This window comes from Solanum dulcamara, chromosome 2, assembly GCF_947179165.1.
Source record: "Solanum dulcamara chromosome 2, daSolDulc1.2, whole genome shotgun sequence".
In the NCBI taxonomy this organism is placed as follows: Eukaryota; Viridiplantae; Streptophyta; class Magnoliopsida; order Solanales; family Solanaceae; genus Solanum; species Solanum dulcamara.
The window spans coordinates 76738094-76762016 of NC_077238.1; the positions used below are offsets into that span (position 1 = coordinate 76738094).

A 23923-nucleotide genomic window follows, 5' to 3' on the forward strand; every position below is an offset into this window, starting at 1 on the left:
AAGGTGACGAAATTGATCTATGATCAATGTTTGTGATTCCGAAATTCGTAAAGAAATTGAGTGAAACTGAAAGTATATTGAATGTATTTGAAAATGAATAGAAGCATCGTGTATAACACTAGTTGAAGAAAAAAAGATAGAGCTTGAAAAAGTGAAAAAATTGAAGAGCAAATTGGTTAATGTCAAGAGTATAGAGAATGTGCTTTGGTGTATCATTTTGTATGATTTTATTATAGATGTAATATCTAAAATGTCATTTGATTGCTTGAATCATTGTGCAATTTGAAAGAGACGAAGATGGGGAAAATTAGGTATGTGGGACCCACTGTTAAACTTAACAGGTTTTTGATGGATCTGTTATTTTTGGGGCAAATTGAACACTTTTTATAATACATTAACCATCATATATGGATTATGTGAAATATATTAAGGATTAAAATAAAGCAAAACTCCATATATTAAGGATCATTTTCTCAACTAAAACACAATAAATGAGGAGGAAATCACATATATAACGACGATAGAAAATCTAGTGTAACACAACTCTAAAAACAAAAATAAAAAATTTCAAATATCTTTCCATTATTTTCGACCAACAATAATCTTTACACATATTCTTTCCTGAATTTCTTCTCCAATTAGAATTTCGATCTTTCTGAGATTTACAATACATAGCAATACTATGATAAATCTGCATTATGTATTAAAAGTGAATTATGCATGTGATATAAATATATTTTAAGTGTTTTCAAAATATATTATGCTTGTAAGAATTTAACACAATATATTATAAATATATTAAAATATGTAATAAATATATTATTCATCAATAAAATTTATATTATACATGTTTTATAAATTATTCTCTATAAGATATATTAAAACAATATTATGAATATTTACTGATAATAAAAATATTATTATAAATATTTTCTTCACCAATATTGACATAAGAAGTGGGCCTTTGCCACATTTCAAACCCAATCATCTAAAACCCAGCCAAAACCTTCTTCAGTTCAGTTCCTGTCAACTCCCCCACTCTCCTTTTTTTCCCTTTGCCACCATCTCAGATTCTCAATTCTGAGAGGGATTTTTCAATATTCGAATTTGCAGCAGCGAGGGGGAAAATGGGTGGCAGAGGAAGGTCAAGAACTCAGAGAAAACACTTCGCTCAAAGCAGAGAAAACAACTGGAAATACAGCAAAAATGATTCCGAGCAGCAAGAAAATGCTACCGCTGATAATAATAATAACAATAATAGAGAAAACAGTAAACCCACTTGGAAACCCTTTGTCACTCAAAATCTCGCCTTTGAAGAATATTACAAGGTACTCCCTTATTTGTGAATTTTAGATGTTAATTTGACTTGTATATATTATTAGATACTCCCTCTCTACCAATTTATGTGACACTTTTTGCTTCTCAAGATTCAAACTATGTGCTTGACCAATATTGACATAAGAAGAGTTGCATATCTTGTAGTACTTTCCGTATAGTTTTGAATATCTGAATTTTATTTTTATGATATTGAGTTTCATCTAATACAATTAGCTTTGAAGGTTAGTTAAATTTACTCTTGATAAGCGATAAATGTCGCATAAATTGGGATAGAGAGAGTATTAAGTATGATGGAAAACTTAAGCTCGATAGAATATAAGGAAAACAACATATCAAAGTTTGATATTTGAATAATTTAATGAATTTGAATTCTTGGAAGTTGTGAAGTTTGTACAAAAATAGATTGGTGTCAAACATTTTGAGACAACCAATATGGAAATATTGTCGTTAAAGTTAGTGTGATATGGTATAAATTGAGATGGAATGAGTAAGTTATCTCTTTATTTGTTTTTCATATACATGTAATGGGTATATACCTAATTATGGACTTGGGTGATAGTTGTGCATGTCTGTGTAGGAGCAAGGGATTGTGCCACCAGAAGAATGGAATACTTTTATGGACTGTCTTCGAAGTGAATTGCCTGCTGCTTTCAGGATCAATTCAAGGTCTGTGGCTTTTCATTATCATTTGACAACATTTTGTTTATGTATATGTTTTATTTCTTTCCTTTTGTTTGTTCTTTGATTTGCGTTACTTGAGCCAGGGGTCTTTTGAAAACAACTTCTCTACGTCCATAAGGTAGGAGTAAGGTTTACGTTCACCCTACACTCCCCAGACCCCACCTTGTGTGACTAAACTGGATATGTTGTTGTTGTTGTTAACCTTTCTGTTTATTAGATACACAAACAGTTATATATCATAGCAAAGATGTTCCACATCATATAAATCTTATTTATGCATCGAGAAGTGTGATCTAAAAGGGATAATGCATATTGCATTTGTCTTCACACGTTCTCTTTGTTCATGCAGAGCAAAACTTTCCTCTTTTATTCTTATTTGGATTTTAGCAAGACTGGACTTTGTATCCTTATATGTGGACTCAGGCTAAGTCTTCTATTTGTTACAAATGTGTACAGAAATTTGTTTGAACAATAAATTTCTCGTGCAGCTTTGAGCAACTGTCTACAACAACTATAACATACCCAGCTTAATCCCATAAGTGGGGTGTGGGGAGGGTAGGATATGCAGACCTTACCATTACCTTTGCGGTATAGAGAGGTTGTTTCTGATATACCCTCAGCACAATGACGCATTACCAAAACAAGCTAGAAAGGAATAAAATAACAGCAGCAAAGTGACAAGATAAAACACAACCAATGAAGCAACAAGTAACAAATAAAGACGAAGTAAAAGATACTACACAAGGACTAAATAATAATACTACTAATAAGGAGAAAGGTGTAGAGGAGACTAGCCCCCTGCCTCTTCTACATAAAGGTGCTTCGGCTACTTATTGACTTTCTATCCTATTCCTCGATTCCCAAACCTTTCTATCTAGGGTCATGTCCTTAGTAAGTTGGAGGTGTGTCATGTCTTGCCGAATCAACTCCCCCCATTCTTTTTCCAGCACTAACTCAAGAGAGTAATCACCGGGTGGATGTGCAAATTCTTCCCACTGATAATCTTGAATAATTGAGCTATGAATTGATCTCACATTCCATCTTCTTCTCTGAAATGAATTCTTTTTTCAGGATTTGGTTTGCGGTTAGAGTTCCTTTGGAACTAACTCTCTTGCGAAGAACATTCATTTGTTCTAGGAAACACTTTGTGAGTTCTGGCATAGAGTGGAATAAGAAAAAAAGTAACCAGAGATGAATTTCCTCTGCATTTTAGAACTATAAAAAGGAGTGTTTTTATTCTTCTTCTTCTTAAGTTCAAGAGTGGTCCCTTACTATTATTTATAAAATAAAAAGAGAGCGATCGAGAGATTTTTACTACTTAGCATCTATATTTTTACCACATGTATCTACAATTTATTTGTTTTCTTATATATACTTCTTTAGAAAATAAAAGTTATGGATATAGTTGACTACAATATGCTTAAAATTAAGGTGTTATATATCATACTTTTATAAGTAGTATTGAGGATATCCAAGTTCAAAAAAAAAAGAAAATAAAAGTTATGGCAGAGAATTGCTTTTCGTATGATATAGCAGGTGCCTTCTGCAAATGTATTTTGAACCACTTTTGTTGACATTATATATCAAATGTCAAGTCACTTGCTTTGAAAAAGTACAATCGCACCAGGTTTTGTTTATTATCATTACTAAAACTTCTCTTCCTGATATCTCTATCTTACTATTAGAAAAGGAACTAGTACTATATATTACTCCCTCCATCCCAAAGCTTGACTGGACACGGAGAATTACAATTGCACCAAACTTTGTTTATTGATTTTGCTCTGTGAGAATTACTAAATTAATATAACAAAATAACTTGGAGATAAAATATATAGACATGTTAATAATAATTAATTAAAAAATTATCATTCCAGCACAATTTGAAATATAAATAGAAAGTTTCAAGCCAAGAATGTTTTAAAATTGAGAAAGTATATAAATATATCAAGGTTCATCAACTGTCCCCCCCAAAAAGAAATTACATGGAGTATTTAAATCTAACAAAGATTAGGAAGAAGAACTCTTCAAAAGAGTAATATTTTTTAACTGCAAAACAAAGACTAGACAAATACTAAAGAGAGAAACCAAGAGAACACTGTCTGCTTCTCAGAACTGATGCTTTCTCTAAGGACTTACTAGCGTATTTATAGGATTGCAAGTCCAGATGCTTCTGAGATTATTGCCTAGATGCATCTGTTCTTTTCTTCTACCAACATCTCGAGTCATTAGCCATTTAGCCTAGATACATCTATGGATTTGTAGTGTAGATGCATATGGTTCTTGTAGATACATCTGTTTGTGTTCTGGATCGTTCACGTTAGCTACTGCAGTGGTAGCATATGCCCATATTCTAGGGAGGATTTATTACCAAAACTAGGGCGCACGTGAACCCATGATCTCTCCACCAAACTATGTATTTTATGTACATATTTTCTTAAATTGATCTAATATTATCTGCTGGTCACCATGTTCCCAAAAGGCTGAATGATGCACTTGGTTAAATGCTGAGTTCTTTACCCAGAGGATTATGGATTGATTCCCTCTTAATTCTTTTCTTTTTCTCCTTCTTTAGTGGTGCACCACCCATGTTCTGGGATGCCTCTGCCCGTATTTCCTGTTTATTTACAAGTCAACCTTGTTCAGAGTAACTGCAGATTGAATCAACTGCAAGTAACATATACCTGCTACAATAACTTAATGTTATCTCTAATCATTGTTATAAGAGGTGCAGTTTTAAAAATTCAGACTTAAGTTAACAGGGTATCAGAAACGAAAATATTCCTTTAAACTTCAGATAAATGAACAAAAACCTATAACTTCTAGTTCCAAATTATAAGTGAAAACCAAATAAATTTGCTTATAACGAAAGCTCACATTGCTCTAATCATTCAAAGAAATGAACTTATTTCTTACATATTCATCATTGTGTTGTTAATGTTGCAGTAGCCAATGCTACTTGGAAATTCAAGCGAAGTTGGAGAATGATTTTATGAAATCTCTGCAAGAAGAGGTTCATCAGCTGATTATGATTACTTTTTCTTACTGAATTATGAACTTTCTGCAGTATGTATGCAGCGTCTAGCTCAGAGACTTGCTATTCAGTAATATTTCCAAACTGGGTTTGTTATTCAGGGGACAGATGGGAGTGAGGTTGTGGCAATAAGACCATTACCTTGGTATCCAGAGAATCTTGCCTGGCAGTCAACTTTTTCTCGCAAGCAGTTGAGGAAAAACAAAATACTTGAGAGGTTAGAGATCCGGTTTCCGCTTATGCTGTAACTTTTGAATATTGTGAAATAACTTTTATCTGAAAAAAAGATCATACCTAAATCTATTGCAGATAATTATGCAACAGATTAAGCTAAATTGCATCTTGCTACTGTGTTTTAGGTGTAATGAGTTACTTTTAAATGATCCTGTGTCTATTATTGATGTTTAAGACTCATTATAGACATAGGATCATAGAATCATAGATGTAGGTAGTACTTTGTAAATATGGGGGCACTACAACTCTTGTAAGATTCGGATTCTAACATATATATACAAAGTTACCAGTTTCAGGAAAAATAAATCTATCGCAGATAATAATCCATCCCAATTTATGTGGTGATTTTTTACTATTCATGAAGTTTAAGAAAGAGAAAGACTTTTGAAACTTGTGATCTAAGCAAGCCAGACATTTTTGTGCTGTAAATCATCTCACTAAGAGTACCATGAGAGGTTTAAAGTTTAATTGTTCCTAAATATAGAAAGATATTATTCTTTTGGGACAAACTAAAAGGAAAGCATGCCAAGTAGAATAGGGACATAGGGAGTAATAAGTATGGCTTTTTGGAAAAGACACTTCAAGTTTTCAATCCTTGTTATGAGTCAATAATCTATTTGACGTTTTGAATACTTCAACATCAGTTCAAATGGTTGTTGACGTTGGTGCTAAGCTTGAGTCTGAAACAAGTTCAACCTTTTGAGTTTCCTTAGTTCCTTTCTCTCTGCTGGTTTCACATTTAGGACTGGAAAAAAATATTTGTTTTTTCCTTTTTCTGTGTAAAGCATCTCTGTAGTACTGCTGATTTTTTTTTCAATCGAGTTAACTAATAACTTTCTATTGTATAATTTTTGATAATTTCCTACATATGATTGTGACATGAATATAATTGTGATATAAGATATGAGGTTAATATCACAATCATGATCAAACATCAAAATTCCATTTGTTGGGCATTTTGATCTAGATTTGAATGAAAACATGTTCCACAATTTCAAGGAAACTGATAAATATAAAACAACAACAACAACAACATTCCCAATGAAATTCCACAAGTGAGGTTTAGGGAGGGTAGAGTGTATGCATACCTTACCACTACCTCATGGAGATAGAGAGGCTGTTTCCAAAAGACCCTCGGCTCGAATGTATTAACCGATTTTTTTTTTTGAACATTGGTGAAGTTGTATTCTTCAGCATTAAGGACATGCTGGCCACCTTCAAAAATTTACAGCCCTAACCAAAATTGCAAGCTCCCTATTAATTCTATAATTTGATCTACATCTTCTATATAAAGCTATTTACACCAAAAAAGTAAAGATACCAGACAATTCCATTTTACTTTGTGAATGGAATTAGATCTATCTTTAAAGTATCTCCCATTTCTTTCCTTCCAGACTGACCACCATAAACATGATGGTATTAGCATCCACCACTTCTTTTGAGTCTTGCTACCCCCTCTTCTGATCTAGCAACTAAAAAGGTCAGAAGTCTGTTCTGGCATAGTCCAGTTGAAGCCTGTGATGTTGAGGAACAACTCCCAGATCTGTGTAGTGAATTTGCAATGTATGAATAGGTGTTTGTTTCTTTCCCCTGTCAAATTGCATCGGAAACACCTAGGGACTAGTTGCGTTCCTTTCTTCTATAGGACTTCTTGAGTTAAGTAGGCTCTTTTGATGACTAACCAAGTGAAGCATTTCACTTTGGCGGGGATCAGTCCTCTCCAAATACTCTTCCAGTGATGATGGTAGCCTGTAACCCCAACCTGTATTCCTTTGTTGTAAGCACTATTTACTGTGAAATTACCATACTTGTTGTGCTTCCATATAACTCTATTTGGTGCATTTGTTACTAGATTTGTTCCCCCCAGTTTTTCCAGTAGGGAAGCCATCCTATCCACTTCCCAATCATTCAATAGCCTCCTGAAAGACAGGTCCCAGCCTTGAGTGGTCCAGCATTCACATACTCTGGCTTCAGGATTGTTGCAGCTTGAGTAAAGATCTGGGAATGACTCACTTAGAGGAATTTGATCAATCCATTCATCTTTCCAGAACTTAATCTTGTTTCCATTTCCAACTTTGAGAAACACATTTTCTTCCATAGAGTTACATAAAGCTCTGATTGTCCTCCATACTCCCCATCCATAAGGTTCTGAAACCATCTCTGTACACCATGGGTTAAATTCTCCATACTTTGTCACTATCACCTCCTTCCATAGTGTTCTTTCCTCACTAGTATACCTCCACAACCACTTCATCAAAAGGCTCTTGTTTTGAATTTCCAAATTTCTAATACCCAGTCCCCCTTTTTCCTTGCTCAGCATCACAGTGTTCCATTTCACTAGACAGTAACCCTTGCCCTCTCCCTCTTTGCCTCCTTTCCTGAGGAAGTTTCTTCTAAGTCTATCCAGTTTTTCGACAACTTTTGGAGGAATTGGAAATAGTGACATAACATAAGTAGGTAGTGAATCTAAAACAGAGTTTATCAAGGTCACTCTACTCCCCAATAAACCTAAATATTCTTTGCATCTTATTGCACTTATCATCAAATGTTTTAGATGCAACTTGGTTTGCAACTTCTAGAATAGTTGAGTGTTTCTTTTCACACTTCTAAGGTATGATGCAAATAATATTTGGGCATGTGTGATGGTGTTTCCATGAGTTGTTTGAAAACTAGAGAAGGCTGCTGATTTTCTCTTGATGGAATTCAACAGAGTATTTGGAAATGAAAATCTTGATTATCAACTATCTTTCGAAAAGAAAGTCTTATTCATCAAACATTTGAGTGTCTTTTGTTATAGGAAGAGGAAGAGGGTTTTCCATATGGTAGTGTCCCAAAAGAAATCCTTAGTATGTGCTAGAGAGGAAAAATTTCATCTCAAATACATAAATTCCCTAAAGGATATGTACAAAGGAGGTGTCAAAATGTAAGAACAATGGAAGAAAATGCAGAGTTTTCCATAACCATGGTTTATCTAGGAATTAATTTTAGCCTGTACTGGTTTGTCCTATTTATGAATGAGTTAGCCAACAGGATACGAGATTGAGTTCCAGAGTATATGTTATTCGCGGGCCTACGTTGTGTTGATATAACTAGTGGGAGAGTTAACTAAAGTTTGATTTGTGGTGAAACTCTCAAAACACTGAGTTTTTAGGATTGGTGCAAGATGATAGGATATACGCACAATAAGTGTAGCCAATACAAGAAAAGTAAAGTTTGAGGCAAGAGAAAAGATAGAACTGCAGTAACTAAATATTGACACTTAAGATATCTAGGCTCAATCTTTCTAGAGAATGACTTGATAGTGCAATAGGAGGATATTTTACAAAGTGAAGGTAAGTTCTATAAAACGTGTGAGACTAACAATGCTATGTGGCAGCAAATGTTGGGATATATTGTTGACATTTCTGTAAGACGGGTGTCGTAAAATTGCATAAGATAGATATGTCGTTATACTAGGTTAGACGAAATTAGAAATGAGAATGTGGCCTGCAATGGTTTAGTTATGTTCTACAAAGCTCCTAAATGCACCTGTTTCTAGATTCACATCATGATGGTTTTAGGAATTATTACGGGATGAGGTAGACCTTAAACCATATGGAAAGAAGTTCTCCTAAAAAGACGTATAATTTCTTGGAATCCATGCAAATTCGGCTGAAATATAACACAACAGAAGCAAAATTTCCTTATAGGCGGTACCAGTTAGTTGGATTAAGGTTAACCGTTATTGGTAGTACTTACATCTGGTCCTTTGATAGGAAGTCTCTTAAGGTTTATTGGAGATTGCTACCTTTTACTTATAAAGAAAAGGTCTGGTAGAGCTTGCATGATAAAATAAGTGTGAGAGTTAGAGATAATCTCTAGCTTCAGAGAGTCCTTAATTTGTCCTTAAAGAGAGATTATTCAATGGTGGAAAGATCGGATCTGATGTAGCAGAAAATAGATATAGAGGATTCATATAGCCCTGTGTGAACTTCTCTAGGATTGATGTAGTTGTTGTATAATTATGTTCAAATGAAGAAAATGCACATCTCACATAGAAAATTGTACATGTAGAAGTCCATTTCTTGTTCCCATTTATGGATATAAAAAAACTTACACCCTTCCTGGTAGTTCTTCCAACCTCCATAAAAAATTATGCAATTCTTTTTCCTAGAATCTGTATAGAGCCAAGAAATTTACGGAATTATAATTGAAGACAATTTTTGGTGGTCTCTGGTATTGATTTTTGTCATCACATAAAACATTCAGGTTCCACAAGTTCTTGAAGCTACAAAATGAGATTGGTAACATTACAAGACAGGAGGCTGTTAGCATGGTGGGCCAACTATTGCTATGCTGATTTATTTGGTATATATCAGTTAACATTGTGCCCTTTATTCATCATGTGACTGCTTTGACTCAGGTCCCTCCTCTGTTCCTGGATGTACGGCCAGATGATTTCATTCTTGACAGTTAGCTATTCTTTAATACTCTGCATCTAAGTTCATTTTTCCATTCTTCATTAATTTATGAATATCAAACTGGATAAATAGAATCTTTACTGTCCCTTTATCCTGCAGTGTGTGCAGCTCCTGGTTCGAAAACGTTTCAGTTACTTGAGATGATACACCACTCAGCTGAACCTGGATCATTACCTGGTGGAATGGTCTCTCTTTTTCCTCATTTTCTCTCTTAAAATCATTGATGTCAATGCAACTCTCTCCCTAGTTCTTTCATCCATCTTTGTTGGCGTCATATACACTCTCCGCTCCATCCTTAAAAAAAAAATTTCTCTGGATCCTTGTAATATATTTGATGTTTCTCTTTGAAATGCCTCATTATATAGGTCTTAGCAAATGATGTTGATGTTCAAAGGTGTAACCTTCTCATCCATCAAACAAAGAGAATGTCCACTGCCAACTTGATAGTCACGAATCATGAAGCACAGCACTTCCCCAGCTGTCATTTGATTAGAACTTATGGAAAAGGTTATGAGCCACGAGAAGTGAAAGAACTTGATATTGATCAACTTCTATTTGATCGTGTCTTGTGTGACGTTCCATGCAGTGGTGATGGCACTTTACGCAAGGCCCCTGATATATGGAGAAGATGGTAGTTATTTATGAATTACCAGTACTTATCACTCTCATTTTGCATTCTGCAATCAATACAATTGTCTTGTGTCCCCTCCACATCGCTCTATTTTTCCTTCCGCACAGGAATGTAGGAATGGGTAATGGTCTACATGGGCTACAGGTTCAGATAGCAATGCGAGGTTCGTTATACTCTCTCTCTCTCTCTCTCTCTCTCTCTCTCAATGTACATTAGTCGTCTAACCAGATAAGCTGACCATCACTAACCTATCATGTGGCAACTTATGGTTTTAGCCAGCAAGTCACCTTTGAGTTTGTGCTTAAGGATGAGTTTGTTGACTCCAAGTTTTTTTTCCCATTATGGGCTCAAGATACATCTTGATATCCAAGATCAAGATTGAACAATGTTAAAAATGATCACACTTGTGGAAGTAACACAAACATAAAATAAGATAAGGTCGTTTGAGATGATTTAACTATTTCCTATGCAGACCTCCAGGCTTTCTGGTCCATAGGTATGACATTATAATTGAAGGTAATAAAAGGTACGAGGTAAACCTAAAATTATATAGAGGGAGTTGTCTCAAAAGTTTTAAAATCTATCGAATTCATACACTTAATACTAAGAATATAACATAATGGAAGTAAAGGATCCATATAAGCAACACCAACAAGTTGGGACTAAACTAAATATCCATGTAGGAGTAGGGATAAGTGTGGGGTTTCGAGAGCCCTGATTGCCTTAAAAGACAAATTATTTAGTATATTTAAATGAAATGGATCTGAATATAGTCGTATTGATGGTTTCATATAGACACCACAACTTATGGAAGTGAAGCTTAATTGATTGATTGATCGATATTTCCTCTATCACATATGTGTCCGTTTCTGTATTGAGAAGAATAGTAGTAGTGGAACACACTTTATACTTTGTCTCACAAAGGTGCAGTAGTAGTGGTTACCTCGTCCCAACAACTGTAGCATATGTTAAGGGATGTGGGTGCCTTTATTTAGATAGACTATATCTTGTTTCTTCAGTTCTTCTATTGTGAGAGAGGTCCCAACTAATGGAACACAATAGAAATCGGAGGGTAGGAAACCCCTGTCAGGACCTGAATATTTACAAACTGTTTTTGTGCCACAATAGACAATGTTATATGGTAGTGAATGTTGGGCTGCTAGAGTCCAACATATCCACAAGATGACTGTTGTAGAGATGCGGATGCTACGATGGATGTGTAGTCATACCATATCAGATAAGATTAAAAATGACCACATTCATAGAAGGTACAAGTAGCACACCTTGAGGATAAAATGTGAAAAGATCACTTGAGATGGTTTGGACATATTTTGCGGCGACCTACAAATGCACTTCTCAGTAGGTGTGAAACTATGGTAAGTTAAGGTGTTGAAAGCCAACAAGGTAGATCTAAAATCACATGGAAGAAAGTTGTCTTGAAAGGTCAACAAATGCTTTGTATCAATGCAGACTTAGCTAAAAATAGGGTTCAATGGAAGAAGAAGATCCATATTGGTAATAGCTACTAGTTGAGGAAAAGTCTTAGACTTGTTAGAGAGATTCTAATATATTGTTATCAATATTGTATTTGTGCATATATTTGATTTGTTTTTCTCTTTTATTTATTTAGCATGATGATGATATGAAATGAGCTTAAATGAAAGTGGGGATTCATATAGCCAATTCCCATTTGTTTGGGATTGAGGCGCAGTAGTAGTTGTTGATAGCACCAATTAAATAAGAAACAGATCTGCCATACACATCAAAGAGGAATAGCATAAACAAGCTATTTCAATATGCTTGGTTAAAATTTAAAAGATTCTTCCTTTACGAAGTAAGGATAGAAAGGAAAAGGTTCTAGTTACTCGAACAAGATGGATTAGAAGACCACAAAAGCATGAGATGAATTGTATGTCTTTCAAGAAGCAACATCAGTTAAACTATAATTTTGTTGCTCAGATTTTTGCAGAGCCCGGGTATATTTTCTCTGCTAAGGATGTTGTTCCTTGAGTTATATAGGAAAAAAGAAGCTTAAGTCTTTAGGAGACTGGAGACGTTTTGTGAAAGTCCGAGCTATGGATAGGTGCTGGTAACTGGACCGGCATGAAAGGTTGCTGAAACACTTGAGGGGTTAGGACTTTAGAGCGCTATGCAAGTCCTTCTATATAAGACCCCTCTTTCTTTATGAAAAGCCTTCAACTGACACATGGTTGTTCATACATATATTTCAGGAATGTCTTTGCTTAAAGTTGGTGGAAGGATGGTTTATTCAACTTGCTCAATGAATCCCACTGAGAACGAGGCTGTGGTTGCCGAGGTAATCCCAGAAAGAATGCATCACAAATTGATTACGATTCTGTTAAATGTGTAGCTTATGTTACCGAATGAAAATTTTGCTCATTTTTAGATTCCCAGAAATTAATGAGTTAAACTACCGAAAGTACAAAAAAACAGAAAAGAAGATTCTTGAGTATAGATCTTGCTCGATTGCGGTAGGGTGGGAGAGCGGAAAAAGGGAACCCTTAGTGGTTACGATTCTGTTAAATGTGTAGCTTATGTTACCGAATGAAAATTTTGCTCATTTTTAGATTCCCAGAAATTAATGAGTTAAACTACCGAAAGTACAAAAAAACAGAAAAGAAGATTCTTGAGTATAGATCTTGCTCGATTGCGGTAGGGTGGGAGAGCGGAAAAAGGGAACCCTTAGTGGGCTCTTCATTTATTGCAATGGCTGCACATTTGTTAGCTGAATTTCTTATTTACAGCCCTCCCTTTGTTCTTCCTCCTGTCCCGACACCCGGGCTTGTCTGAATTATGTATGCCTACTCTTGTTCTAACTTATATCAGCAAGTGGGCTGATGTGGTGCAAGTATTCTTTCTCTTGATTTCTTTGTATGTTTTCCATTGCTACACCAACTACTATACTCCGTTAGTATAATGGGCACTTTAGTAATTAGTTTATATTACTTGGATTTTATGGAAATTACTTGGATTTCTCTCTTCAATGTTGAACAAAACTGTCAAAATAGTAGCTGAATCTCTCTGTCCCTAGGATAACAAATGTTCCACATAATTATTTTTTGCTGCTGATGACATAATCATCATAATTCCCCTGTACAACAGAGAGATAGCAATTTTGATGTTGCATTGCAACTTTATAAAATTCTAAGTCCAACATTCCTTTTCATAAAACTTGATTGTTCTCTTGTTTCTCAGATTTTGAGAAGGTGTGGGGGATCTGTGGAACTTGTTGATGTCTCCAGTGAACTTCCTCAGCTTGTTAGAAGGCCAGGTCTAAAAAAATGGAAGGTTTGTGGTTAATTTTCTTGGTGCAACTGTTCATGTTGATATCTTCGCCATGTGATGTTTGGAGATGACAGATTTTGGTCATCTTGCTTTGATCGAGGTTGGGACTTGACGTTCAATGTTAAGGTTATAATAGAAAATGAAAAATAGAGGGGAGTTCTACTGAGGGTATTTGCCTATCTCGCACGGGATCTTGCTTTTCTGTGTTTCCATTGTTACTATGGTTGTGGATTCTTGTCCAATCAAGTTCAGATACTATAAAACTATATCTGGAGTGGGCAATCCTTTCAATCAGAGATTAATTGTGAAGACCTCATATTAACTACTTAAAATTTACTATCATATTTGCACATGTATGAAAAATACAACTACATCAGCATAACTGTGGAAGGTCATGAGGGGGCGGACAAGAAACATTAATGTTTGCACAGGATACTTCCATACCAAATATCGAACTTTTACCAAGGGGCTGCATAGGTTACCTCCTTTTGCTTTATGCTGTATTCCGTGTAGTGTATTCTCTTGTAGCCTTAGTTCCAGTCAGTTTCCTAAATTGCGATATTTGATTATTAAATTACAATATCAGATGCATTTGGAAGAATAAATCTCATTGTTCATGTTAGCTTCAGGAGGTTTGCTAAAGATTTAGCTTTGCAAATAAAGAGCTTCATTCATGCAAACTGATGTAATTTAGTATCTAAACATTGTAATCTCTAGTTTTAAGTGATAACTTAATCTTATGAGGCCTAATAAATTAAACATTTAGTATATACTTCTCTACGAGATAGTGGTAAGGTCTGCATACACCCTACCCTCCCCTGACCCAACCTCGTGGCATTGCACTGGGTATGTTGTTAAGTCGACCATAATGTTTTAAGGGTTTTTTCTTCCATATTAAACATTTCAGTTGTCAAAAGCATTAAACTAATACTTTTTCTTTTGATAGGTAAACTAATATTATTTTCTCACAAGAGCAAGATGCATTTGCACTTTCTTTTCTCAGTGAAAACACAATTGGGCCTCTAGATATGTCTAGCTAAAATTAACTTTCTCTACTTTGACTTAGTTTATCTACCAGTGCTTGATTCATTGAAGCTATCAAACAATATGTTGGAGACTGACATGAGTGAGCTGTGACATGTTCATTACAGCTTCTTCCTTTTAGTTTAATTCTTTCATGAGTTTCATCAGTAGAGAAGTGTGGACATGAACCTCTGTAGTATAACACACAGTCTCATTAAAAACTTTTATTTATTTATTAATACTCAAAAAGATTCTTTCTACTAATGTTGTATTATAAATATCAAGAATTTGGTAGTTAGCAGGGGCGGCTCAATGTAGTTGGAGGCCTAAAGCGAAATTTTAGTTAGAGGCCTAAAATCTAAATAAACTTCATATGTATTTATTTATATTTCTAACTTTTTAGATGCATATTATTACTTAATTAATATTTTTTATAAATAATTTTTTCGAATACCTTTTTTTTAATTATTAGTTTTAATTTAACGTTGAAAAACATCTTTTTCCTGAGACAATTATTATATGAATTGTTAACATAATTTTATACCCACTTGTGGAATTTCACTGGATATGTTGTTGTTTGTTAACATAATTTATAAGTAATAAGTTAACAAACTTGGTATACCCTACTCTAATATGTTTGTTGTAATGCTTGAAAACTTAAGAAGAAATAAAAAAAGAATTTGTAATTCACTTTGTCCAACACTTTTCGACTATTGATTCATATTTTTGGCAGAGTATTATTTTAACTTATCAAAGATTTGAAGAAAGAGAGTGCAAAAGGAGTTTTAAAAAAATGTGAGCGTTAGCAAAGAGAATGTAAGAAGGCAAAATAATATTTTCTTGATAACATAGTTTTTTAATTTCTTTTTTTATATATATTTTTTTAATCATAAATAACTAATTGTTTCCTTAAAAAAATTAACACGTAATTTATTATTGGTAAAAAATTTGAGGCCCCTCAAAATTGGGGGCCTAAGGCATATACCTAAAATTTTATATGCAAGAGCCGCCCCTGGTAGTTAGAAAGAGATTTGTTCTGTGAAATTGTAATAACTGTTGAGATTATAAGCTCATAGAATATTTATTATTTCAGAGCTGACTATTTTGTAATATAGGATGCATTAGTATAAGAATATAGAAACGTCTGCTTCAGAGAATTATTTTCCCTGTTGTTGCTGTTTTTGAGACATTATGTTTCTATGTTTTCCATGTCCTATATCAGAAATGATTCACATTCCCATTGCACAATTTTGTTGCATAACAATGACTTATCATGGGGTTGGAGGATGGGGAGCAAATTAGAGAATTTATGCTTCGACTGATAGAAGCCTCTCTTGCATGTCCTTGAGACAATAGGGAAAAAGTGGTTTTAGCCTTACAGAGTCCTTGGGCTGCTATAGTGTGGATTTGCTTAGCAACTGATCGAGTGAGGGTAGTAAAGTGCTGACAATGGAATACAACCTTGTTTACTGGGTTCAACAGGACCAGTAATTACGACAAGGAAACCCATTATTTCAAAATTGCAATGGATTCAATAGTAAGAACATAAAGGTTGAATCCATCAATTCTGGATTCTGGATCAGCCGCCGATGGAGGAAGATATACTTTGATTATAGTAGTGTTGGAGTCAAGAAGCAGTTTATTAGTTCAAGATACGCTGGAGATTGGAATCTTGAATGAACTTTTTGCATATTCCTTTGTTAATAAGTAGATTCATAATAAAATTAACATGGATCTTTTACAGTTGTGTGGAGTTTTGCTAAACATGCGCTCTATGAAATGTAATAGAACAACAATTTTTAATTCCCTTCAGCATTACTGAAACCCTATCAAGTTATCTAAATCAATTCATGGAGGAAATTGTATTGCCGATGGAAACTTTGGTTTAGACAGTTTTTGTGCTTTAGCAAATAGTTTGTGATAATTCGCATTTTGAGGGGCATATAACCATATTCATGGAGAAAACCAATTTCACCAATTTCTAGCTGTGAAAATGTCATTTGAGTCTGATATTTTGGTTTTGGTTGAATTTTCTTTCTGCAAATATTTTCATATAGATTCCTTCTGGTGGGGCATCTAACAAGTCAGCGGACCTGGTTTACAGGGGTGAGAACGACCCTTTTTGTTTCTCTCTTTTTTTGTGTGATATAGGAGAATTTCATAAATGGACTTCAATAAGAATGTGCTGACATTCAGCCGTCCTACCTTGGTAGGAGTAAGGTCTGCGTACATTCTACCCTCCCCAGACCCCATGTTGTGGGATTTCACTGGGTGGTTGTTGTTGTTGTAATAAGAATGTGCTGAATGTGTACACACAAAAACAAAATAAGTTCCCTGAGGGTCTGCAAAGAACTTTGAAAGTCTGATGCTGTCTGCATCTTCACTATATTCCTCTTACACCAAAAAAGTACTCTTTGAAGGAATCAAAAAAAGGAGAGACTGGTAGAGCTCTTCTTTGTCAGCGGCATTCTCCCTTCTATCTATCAGCAATTTCGTTATGGAACTTTCTCCTCGAGCTGCGGAACTAACAAGTCAATTGGACTTAATCTTGCTGCTGGGCTCTCGAAACGTCTTAGATTTTTTTCTTTCCTAACTGTCCACAAGATGCAGGATTTTTTCCTCAAATCTTTTGTTCTTGCACTTCTTGTTCCAGCATGCAAGTAGCTCATTGGTCTGGTCCACCCACACATGAGTTATTTCATTAAAAAAATAAATTCAGCAACATGCTCCATATTTGAGTAGTCAATAGGCAATGGAGAATAAAGTGGTTGCTTCCTTCATTTCCTTTTCACATAGGTAGCACCTGTTGCAAGTAGGCACTCCTCCTTTCTGAAGGTTGGCCTGTATGAGGTAAAGCCTCACATGGTGCCAACCATGAAAAACAGCCATCTTGTGAGGTGTCTTTGTTTTTCAAATAGATTTCCAAGGACATGTTTGTGTCTGAGCATTTTCTGCAGTAGAATCTCATAACACGATTTCACAGTAAACTTTCCTTTTCTATCAATTTCCAAGATACTCTATGCATTATTCCCTTGCAAGCTCTGCAAAAACAAGAAAATTCTGTTAATCTAAAAAGCTTCCAGTCAGACATATTGCTCCTTAATGTGATATGTCAACCTGCTCTTAATATTGAGTGGTCATTAACTTCTCAGTATCACACTGTCAGCCTAAGTTGAGTATTATAATGTAATTCAGCTGTTTTTTGCTGATTCCAAGACGTGAAGGATGAGAATTATGTCACAGGAACTAGTTAAATATCAGAAGTTCTTTGTATTTTGTTTCATTTTATCTGACCTGGAAGCCTTTCAGTGAGCCTGACTTTGTTATGAGTTCCACTAATTCTATATTCGCCTGTTAGTACAAGCAGGAGGAGAAGGAAAGACTAGTATCCATCCTTAAATTCTTAATTCCATTTATGTTATACATGTATGGTTACCTTACGCTGCTTCATTGAGTTTGATTAATATTTGTCCTTCTGTGCATGCAGGTTCAAGATAAAGGGGTGTGGTTGACTTCTTACAACGAAATTTGTGATTCTCGTAGAGCTGCAGTTGTTCCTGGAATGTTCCCATCTGGCAAAGGCTATGTGGATGCACCTGGGCGTCAATTGCCTGATAATGGGAGTAATGGTAATTCTCAAAATGGTATTCGGATGGTGCAGGATTCTGCAAATCCTACTACAATCTTGGATGAGGAAGTTTCAACTCTACCATTGGAACGTTGTATCAGGATAGTGCCACATGACCAGAACAGTGGAGCCTTCTTTATTGCTGTCTTTCACAAGCTTTCTCCTTCGCCAGGTGAGTTAAAATGTCAACCATTAGTCAGAAGTATAAATTGGGGCGTTAAACATTTAACTACGCATGATATGGCTAAGTTCTAATAGAACATCTGCACAGCTATATCTTCTTTTGTGGTTCAAGTTCTGAAATTCAGATTCGAAACTTGAAGAACAAGAATGCAAAACTTCACAACGGTAGAACTCTTTTTTGGTAATTTTTATATTATAGTAAAGCAAAGACCAATGTTTCTAAGAACAACTCCATAGCCTAAGGTCTGATACAAATGATAGCAACCAAGATGCAAAAATGACGACATAGAACAAATAATGAAAACAAATAAAACTGATCTCTTCTTCCTCAAAAAAAGAAAACAAATAACAAAAAAACTAGATAGAACACAAGGATAGAAATAGAAATTAGATTGGGCTTAACAGAAAATTAGAAGAAAGGAGAATTCTAACAATCAAATAACCATTTAATTATTAGAAAGGTATGATCCACACATATTCATATGTATGTTCCATAAAAAAGTTTTGAATTCTTAATTAATTGTTTCCGATTCACCGAATCTTATAATCCAAGGGGAAGAGAGTTGAACTCATACATGGATCCACAGCAAGAAGAATTCCAAGAAGGTTCAATAAAGAGATACAAACAATCACCCAGAAGAGTATGATCTTTAATCATCCAAAAACTAGCTAGCTTGTCAAAAGAGGAAACTAAGATATTTATACAGGTCTATGTAGAAGCTAACAATAGTAACAAATATCCCTAAACTAGCATTGAATTACACTAAGGCTGGAATAAGTAAAATCTTAGGGTCCTAAAATGTGTCCTCATTTGATAATCATGGAACCGTTTTTGTTGAGCTTCTCCTACAATCAGCTCCACTTTTGATAATCGTGTCGTTTCCCTGTGGTGCTCCATCGCCTCCTTTGTTGCTAGGCTCCTGGAGGCGTTTTTTGGTCCATGTTTCTCTCCACTCTCTGCTTCTTGTTTTCCTCAGATACATTTGACTTGAAAGCTTAGTTTCCTTGACCTTTTGTAGCACTCCAAGGACTTAATGTTGATTGGACTTGGGTGGTCATTTTGGATCCTTGATTTAGTTCATGGATGGTCACTTTGGATCCTTGGTTTAGTTGTCTGTCTACTTTTAAATAACCACATAAATACATCCTGGGTGTTGAGGTATTCTTTCCATGCTCTCTTGAAAAACTCTAGGCTCTCAATGTTAATAAGTTGGAAGCTGCCAATGCCATGATTGCCAATCCTTGAGCTATCAGGGCACACCCCTTGATGTCATAATACAATTCTGTCTTAATTTTGAGCTGTACTTGTGTATGTATTGAGATTCTGTTCTTTATGACTTTGCAGTCACACAAAAGAAGCATTGCTATCAGCCAGGGAATACAACTTCCGCAGGCAATTTCCAAGCACAAAGTTTACCTAAGGTCAAAGATATAAATGCTGATGAAGTTGAGCAAGTGGATTCTGTAGGTAATCAACTATCTGAAGCGACTATGGGTGATGCTGATATTCTTAAAAATGGAAATGGCGAAGCTACACCGGATACTGACCCCAGTAAAATAGTGGAAGGGAAAAGGCCGGAGCAGACTAAACCTTCCAGTGATGGAGGAGCTGGTCCTGAGTTGGTTACAGGGAGAAGAAGGATACAAATGCAAGGAAGATGGAGAGGGATTGACCCAATAATATTTTACCGCGAGGAGGCAGCTGTGGGTCAGATAAAGGCCTTCTATGGCATCAAGGAATCCTTTCCATTCAAAGGTCATTTGATTGTGAGGAATACTGATATCAACCATGTGAAGAGAGTTTACTATGTATCTAAATCTGTGAAAGAAGTTCTTGAACTCAATTTTCTAGCTGGTGAGCAGCTCAAGATAGCTGCCGTTGGGCTCAAGATGTTTGTAAGTCTCTCAGATTTGACACTTGAGATTTCTGTTCTTGGAACTCTTGATATTCTATTTCATGTGCATGTGTTTGAACATTCATCTTTTACAAAGTTTTTTTCAGAAAGAACTTCGCATCCTACAAACTGCCCCCCCTCCCCCCTCCCCCAGAAAGGAAAGGAGGTACAGACAAAGCAAGACTGCCAAGCCCCTCTTAAAAACAAGTAGCAAACTACGAAGGCACCAATTGAATGACCCTTTTTGTCATTATTTCCCGGTGATCTCTGACCATTGCACTATTAGATAGATAACCTTTATGTATTCTCTTTCCAATGTTGCAGGAGCGGCAAAAAGATGTTTCTACACAATGTGTATTCCGCATAACATCTGAAGGATTGCCATTGCTGCTGCCACATATAACCAAACAAATAGTGTATGCATCTCCTGTAGATTTCAAGCTTCTTTTGCAGTACAAGAGCATTAAATTTGGCGATTTTGTGGATGCTGAATTTCGGGAAAAGGCTTCAAAGCTGCAGTTTGGTTGTTGTGCAGTGATTTTGAATAAAGGTTAGATGTGATCTGGTATCTTCATTTTAGTTAACACGATTGGTTTGTTTCTCTCGTAATATTTGCTCTCCATTTCTTTTAGACAATAAGACCTTGTCGGAACCTCAAGTGGATGCATCAACTATCGCTATAGGATGCTGGAGAGGCCGGAATAGCATCACAGTCATGGTGATTGCACTTGATTGCCAAGAACTTCTAGAAAGGATGTTGATGTATTTGGAGGAGGATTCAGAGTCCTTTTTGCTTGAAAACAAGCCATTGATTGCTGCGGAGGCAGATAAAATAGTTAAAGCAGATTAAGCTAAATTGAATATATTGATATATAATGAGACAAATCATAGGTAAACTAACAATTTTGGCAGCTTTTATATGTGTACCATTTCAGGGAAATTTGTAGCATGATGTTTATTTGTTGATTTCTTCTTGTTTAGACAATTTCTACAACTAGAGATTTCAGATGAAAATGGAGGGAAGTGTCCTCTCTGTAATCTGATGATTATGTATTGTAATCAAAATGTTGAAAAACTAAACTATTGTTTGGATGACCAAAAATCAAATCTCAAATGATGTTCTTCCAACTTTGTCCTTATTTTCATAAAGAGAGTTTTACATAATTAGGAGACGACGGCTCCTCTTCTTGAAAAAGTCAGTCTAATGGTTGGGGGACATCAATATCTTCGATTTCTGGCTTCCCTTTTCCTTCAACCCTCTACTCTTTTTAGTTCTTGTTTTCTCACTAAGTGGTTACATACACCTGTCTTACAAATAGAATGAAGCAAAGCCCCCCAAAACAACATTTTACATGTTTTCGATTTGAGAAAGCTAATAAATTCAAAATTCAATCAAAAGGGTTAGGCCCAAAAGATTTATCCACATGAACCTACCATATTTGAGGATGGGCGTAGTTTGATGCCAAGAAAAATGTGTAGAAAGTGGGTAAATAACATTTAGTGTTAAGCGCATCAAATTATATTTCAAGTTATTCCAACATATTTTTTTAATTATATTTCTATCATTTATCAACATGAAAATAGTACTCTCGAGTCGAGTCAACTTATTCAATTCGTCATTTACTTTAATATTCCATTACAGGATAATGGTCATATATATATATATATATATATATATATATTGTAGTGATCAATATTGTTGAAAAAAGCGGATAGTGTGTGATAAGATTTGCGGATATAGTGTGTAATAAGCTATGCGCGCATTTTACCTATTCAGAACAATAGTCCAACCAATAGTTCATTCTATCGAAAGTCGCCTCTTTAACTACCATTTGTGTAAAAAGATTCATATTGATTGAGGAATGGATTGGTGATCTCCTTGGGAAATTCTCTCCTCATGAGCTAACTTTTGAGGTTGAGTTAGGCTCAGGTGCCATATCTTTTCATAGTATTAAAGCCAAGTCCATCTCCGTTTGGACTCCCAGTCCACGCTCCAATTGGGCCTGGACGTGAATAGGGGTGTTAGAGTGGGTAAAACATCCCACATTGATTGGGGAATGGCTTGGTAGTCTCCTTATATGGACTTGGGCAATCCTTCCGTCATGAGCTAGCTTTTGGGGTTGAGTTAGGCTCAGGTGCCATATTTTTTCATAGTATTAAAGCCAGGTCCATCTCCGTTTGGGCTCTCAGTCTACGCTCCAGTTGGGCCTGGGCGTGAATGGGGGTGTTAGAGTGGGTAAAACATTCCACATTGATTGGGAAATGGCTTGGTAGTCTCCTTATATGGACTTGGGCAATCCTTCCATCATAAGCTAGCTTTTGGGGTTGAGTTAGGATCTGGTGCCAAATTTTTACACCTTCAAGGTACGTAAAGATAAGATTTGTGTACACTTTATCCTCCTCAGATCCTTTTTTGTGAGATTATACTGAATATATTGTTGTTGTATCACTTTAAACCAAAAGTAAATATATTCGGTGTTTTAATAATTTTGTTTTTTCACTCAATATTCTGTACCTGCTTTGACTAATTCAGATTTACATCAAAAAATTCTATTTTAAAGGATAAAATATTTCCTTACCAGAAATAAGTTGATACCTAAAGCTTGAATTCAAAAACTTTAATTAAAGATGGAAACAATGTTTATCGCTCCAACCAATGTCACAACATTTGATGGCTTTATTCTCTCAGCAAAACAAAGACGGTCAAGTTATTCCAACACATTTTATATATATTTCAACATGACAATAGTCTCAACTCAACTTATTATATTGAATTCCTATCTACTTATTTTATTCCAAAAAAATATAAAGGTCATCACAGTACGTAGTGACCAATGTTGAAAATGTTGGAATGAAAAAACACCACAACTAAAGTTTGATATGATGAAAATAATGAAATTAAATTGGATACGAGAATTTTACGTGGAAACCTCTCTAACTGATAGGGAGAAAAAACCACGGGGTAGAATGATCTCACTATTAAAATATTGAGTACACTGCTCTCAAATACAAGGAGAAAACAATAATTAATACTTCTCTCTTGTAAAAGGAACAACTACTAAAGAGGACACTCAAGACTACAATATTTATTTTGGTGTATAACTCTCTTTATATTCCTACTCTCTCTTTCTGGGATGAATTAAATGAAGGTATAAGGCCTTCTATTTATAGGATAATGAAAACGCGTAGAAAATTTATGCGTTAATTTTCTATGCGTTTTTTTATGCGTCTGTCAACTTTTGTCTTTATCAAAAGGAGGTAGCAGCCATTGTTGACAATTGTTGAAGACTTTTATTCTTCAAAAAATGCTGCAGCCTTTTTTGACCCCCTTTTTTTTTTTCTTTTCAGAAAAATGTGGACACTAGTGTGCTAGGTCAGATAATTCACCAATGCACTCTTAAGGCATCCCCATTAATGGAATTTTAAAGATGGTTGATAAATCCTGGATTTACTCCATCCTATTCTATGACATGATGAACTCTTGGTCAAAGAATAATGATAAGGACAAAAATA

The 23923-nt window shown here is 35.2% G+C and overlaps 1 protein-coding gene across 1 annotated transcript; it reads left to right on the forward strand.

The window, feature by feature from the left end:
- The first annotated feature begins 981 nt into the window (after positions 1 to 981).
- Positions 982 to 21538, forward strand: LOC129880797 (uncharacterized). Its single transcript, XM_055954994.1, has 15 exons — positions 982 to 1328; positions 1916 to 2004; positions 4963 to 5029; positions 5152 to 5267; positions 9533 to 9599; positions 9687 to 9735; positions 9844 to 9929; positions 10110 to 10375; positions 10483 to 10538; positions 12607 to 12692; positions 13592 to 13684; positions 18192 to 18504; positions 19861 to 20411; positions 20735 to 20960; positions 21043 to 21538. Exons 1-15 carry the CDS (start codon positions 1128 to 1130, stop codon positions 21258 to 21260), a joined length of 2484 nt encoding a protein of 827 aa, XP_055810969.1. The 5' UTR covers positions 982 to 1127; the 3' UTR covers positions 21261 to 21538.
- Positions 21539 to 23923: the final 2385 nt, after the last annotated feature.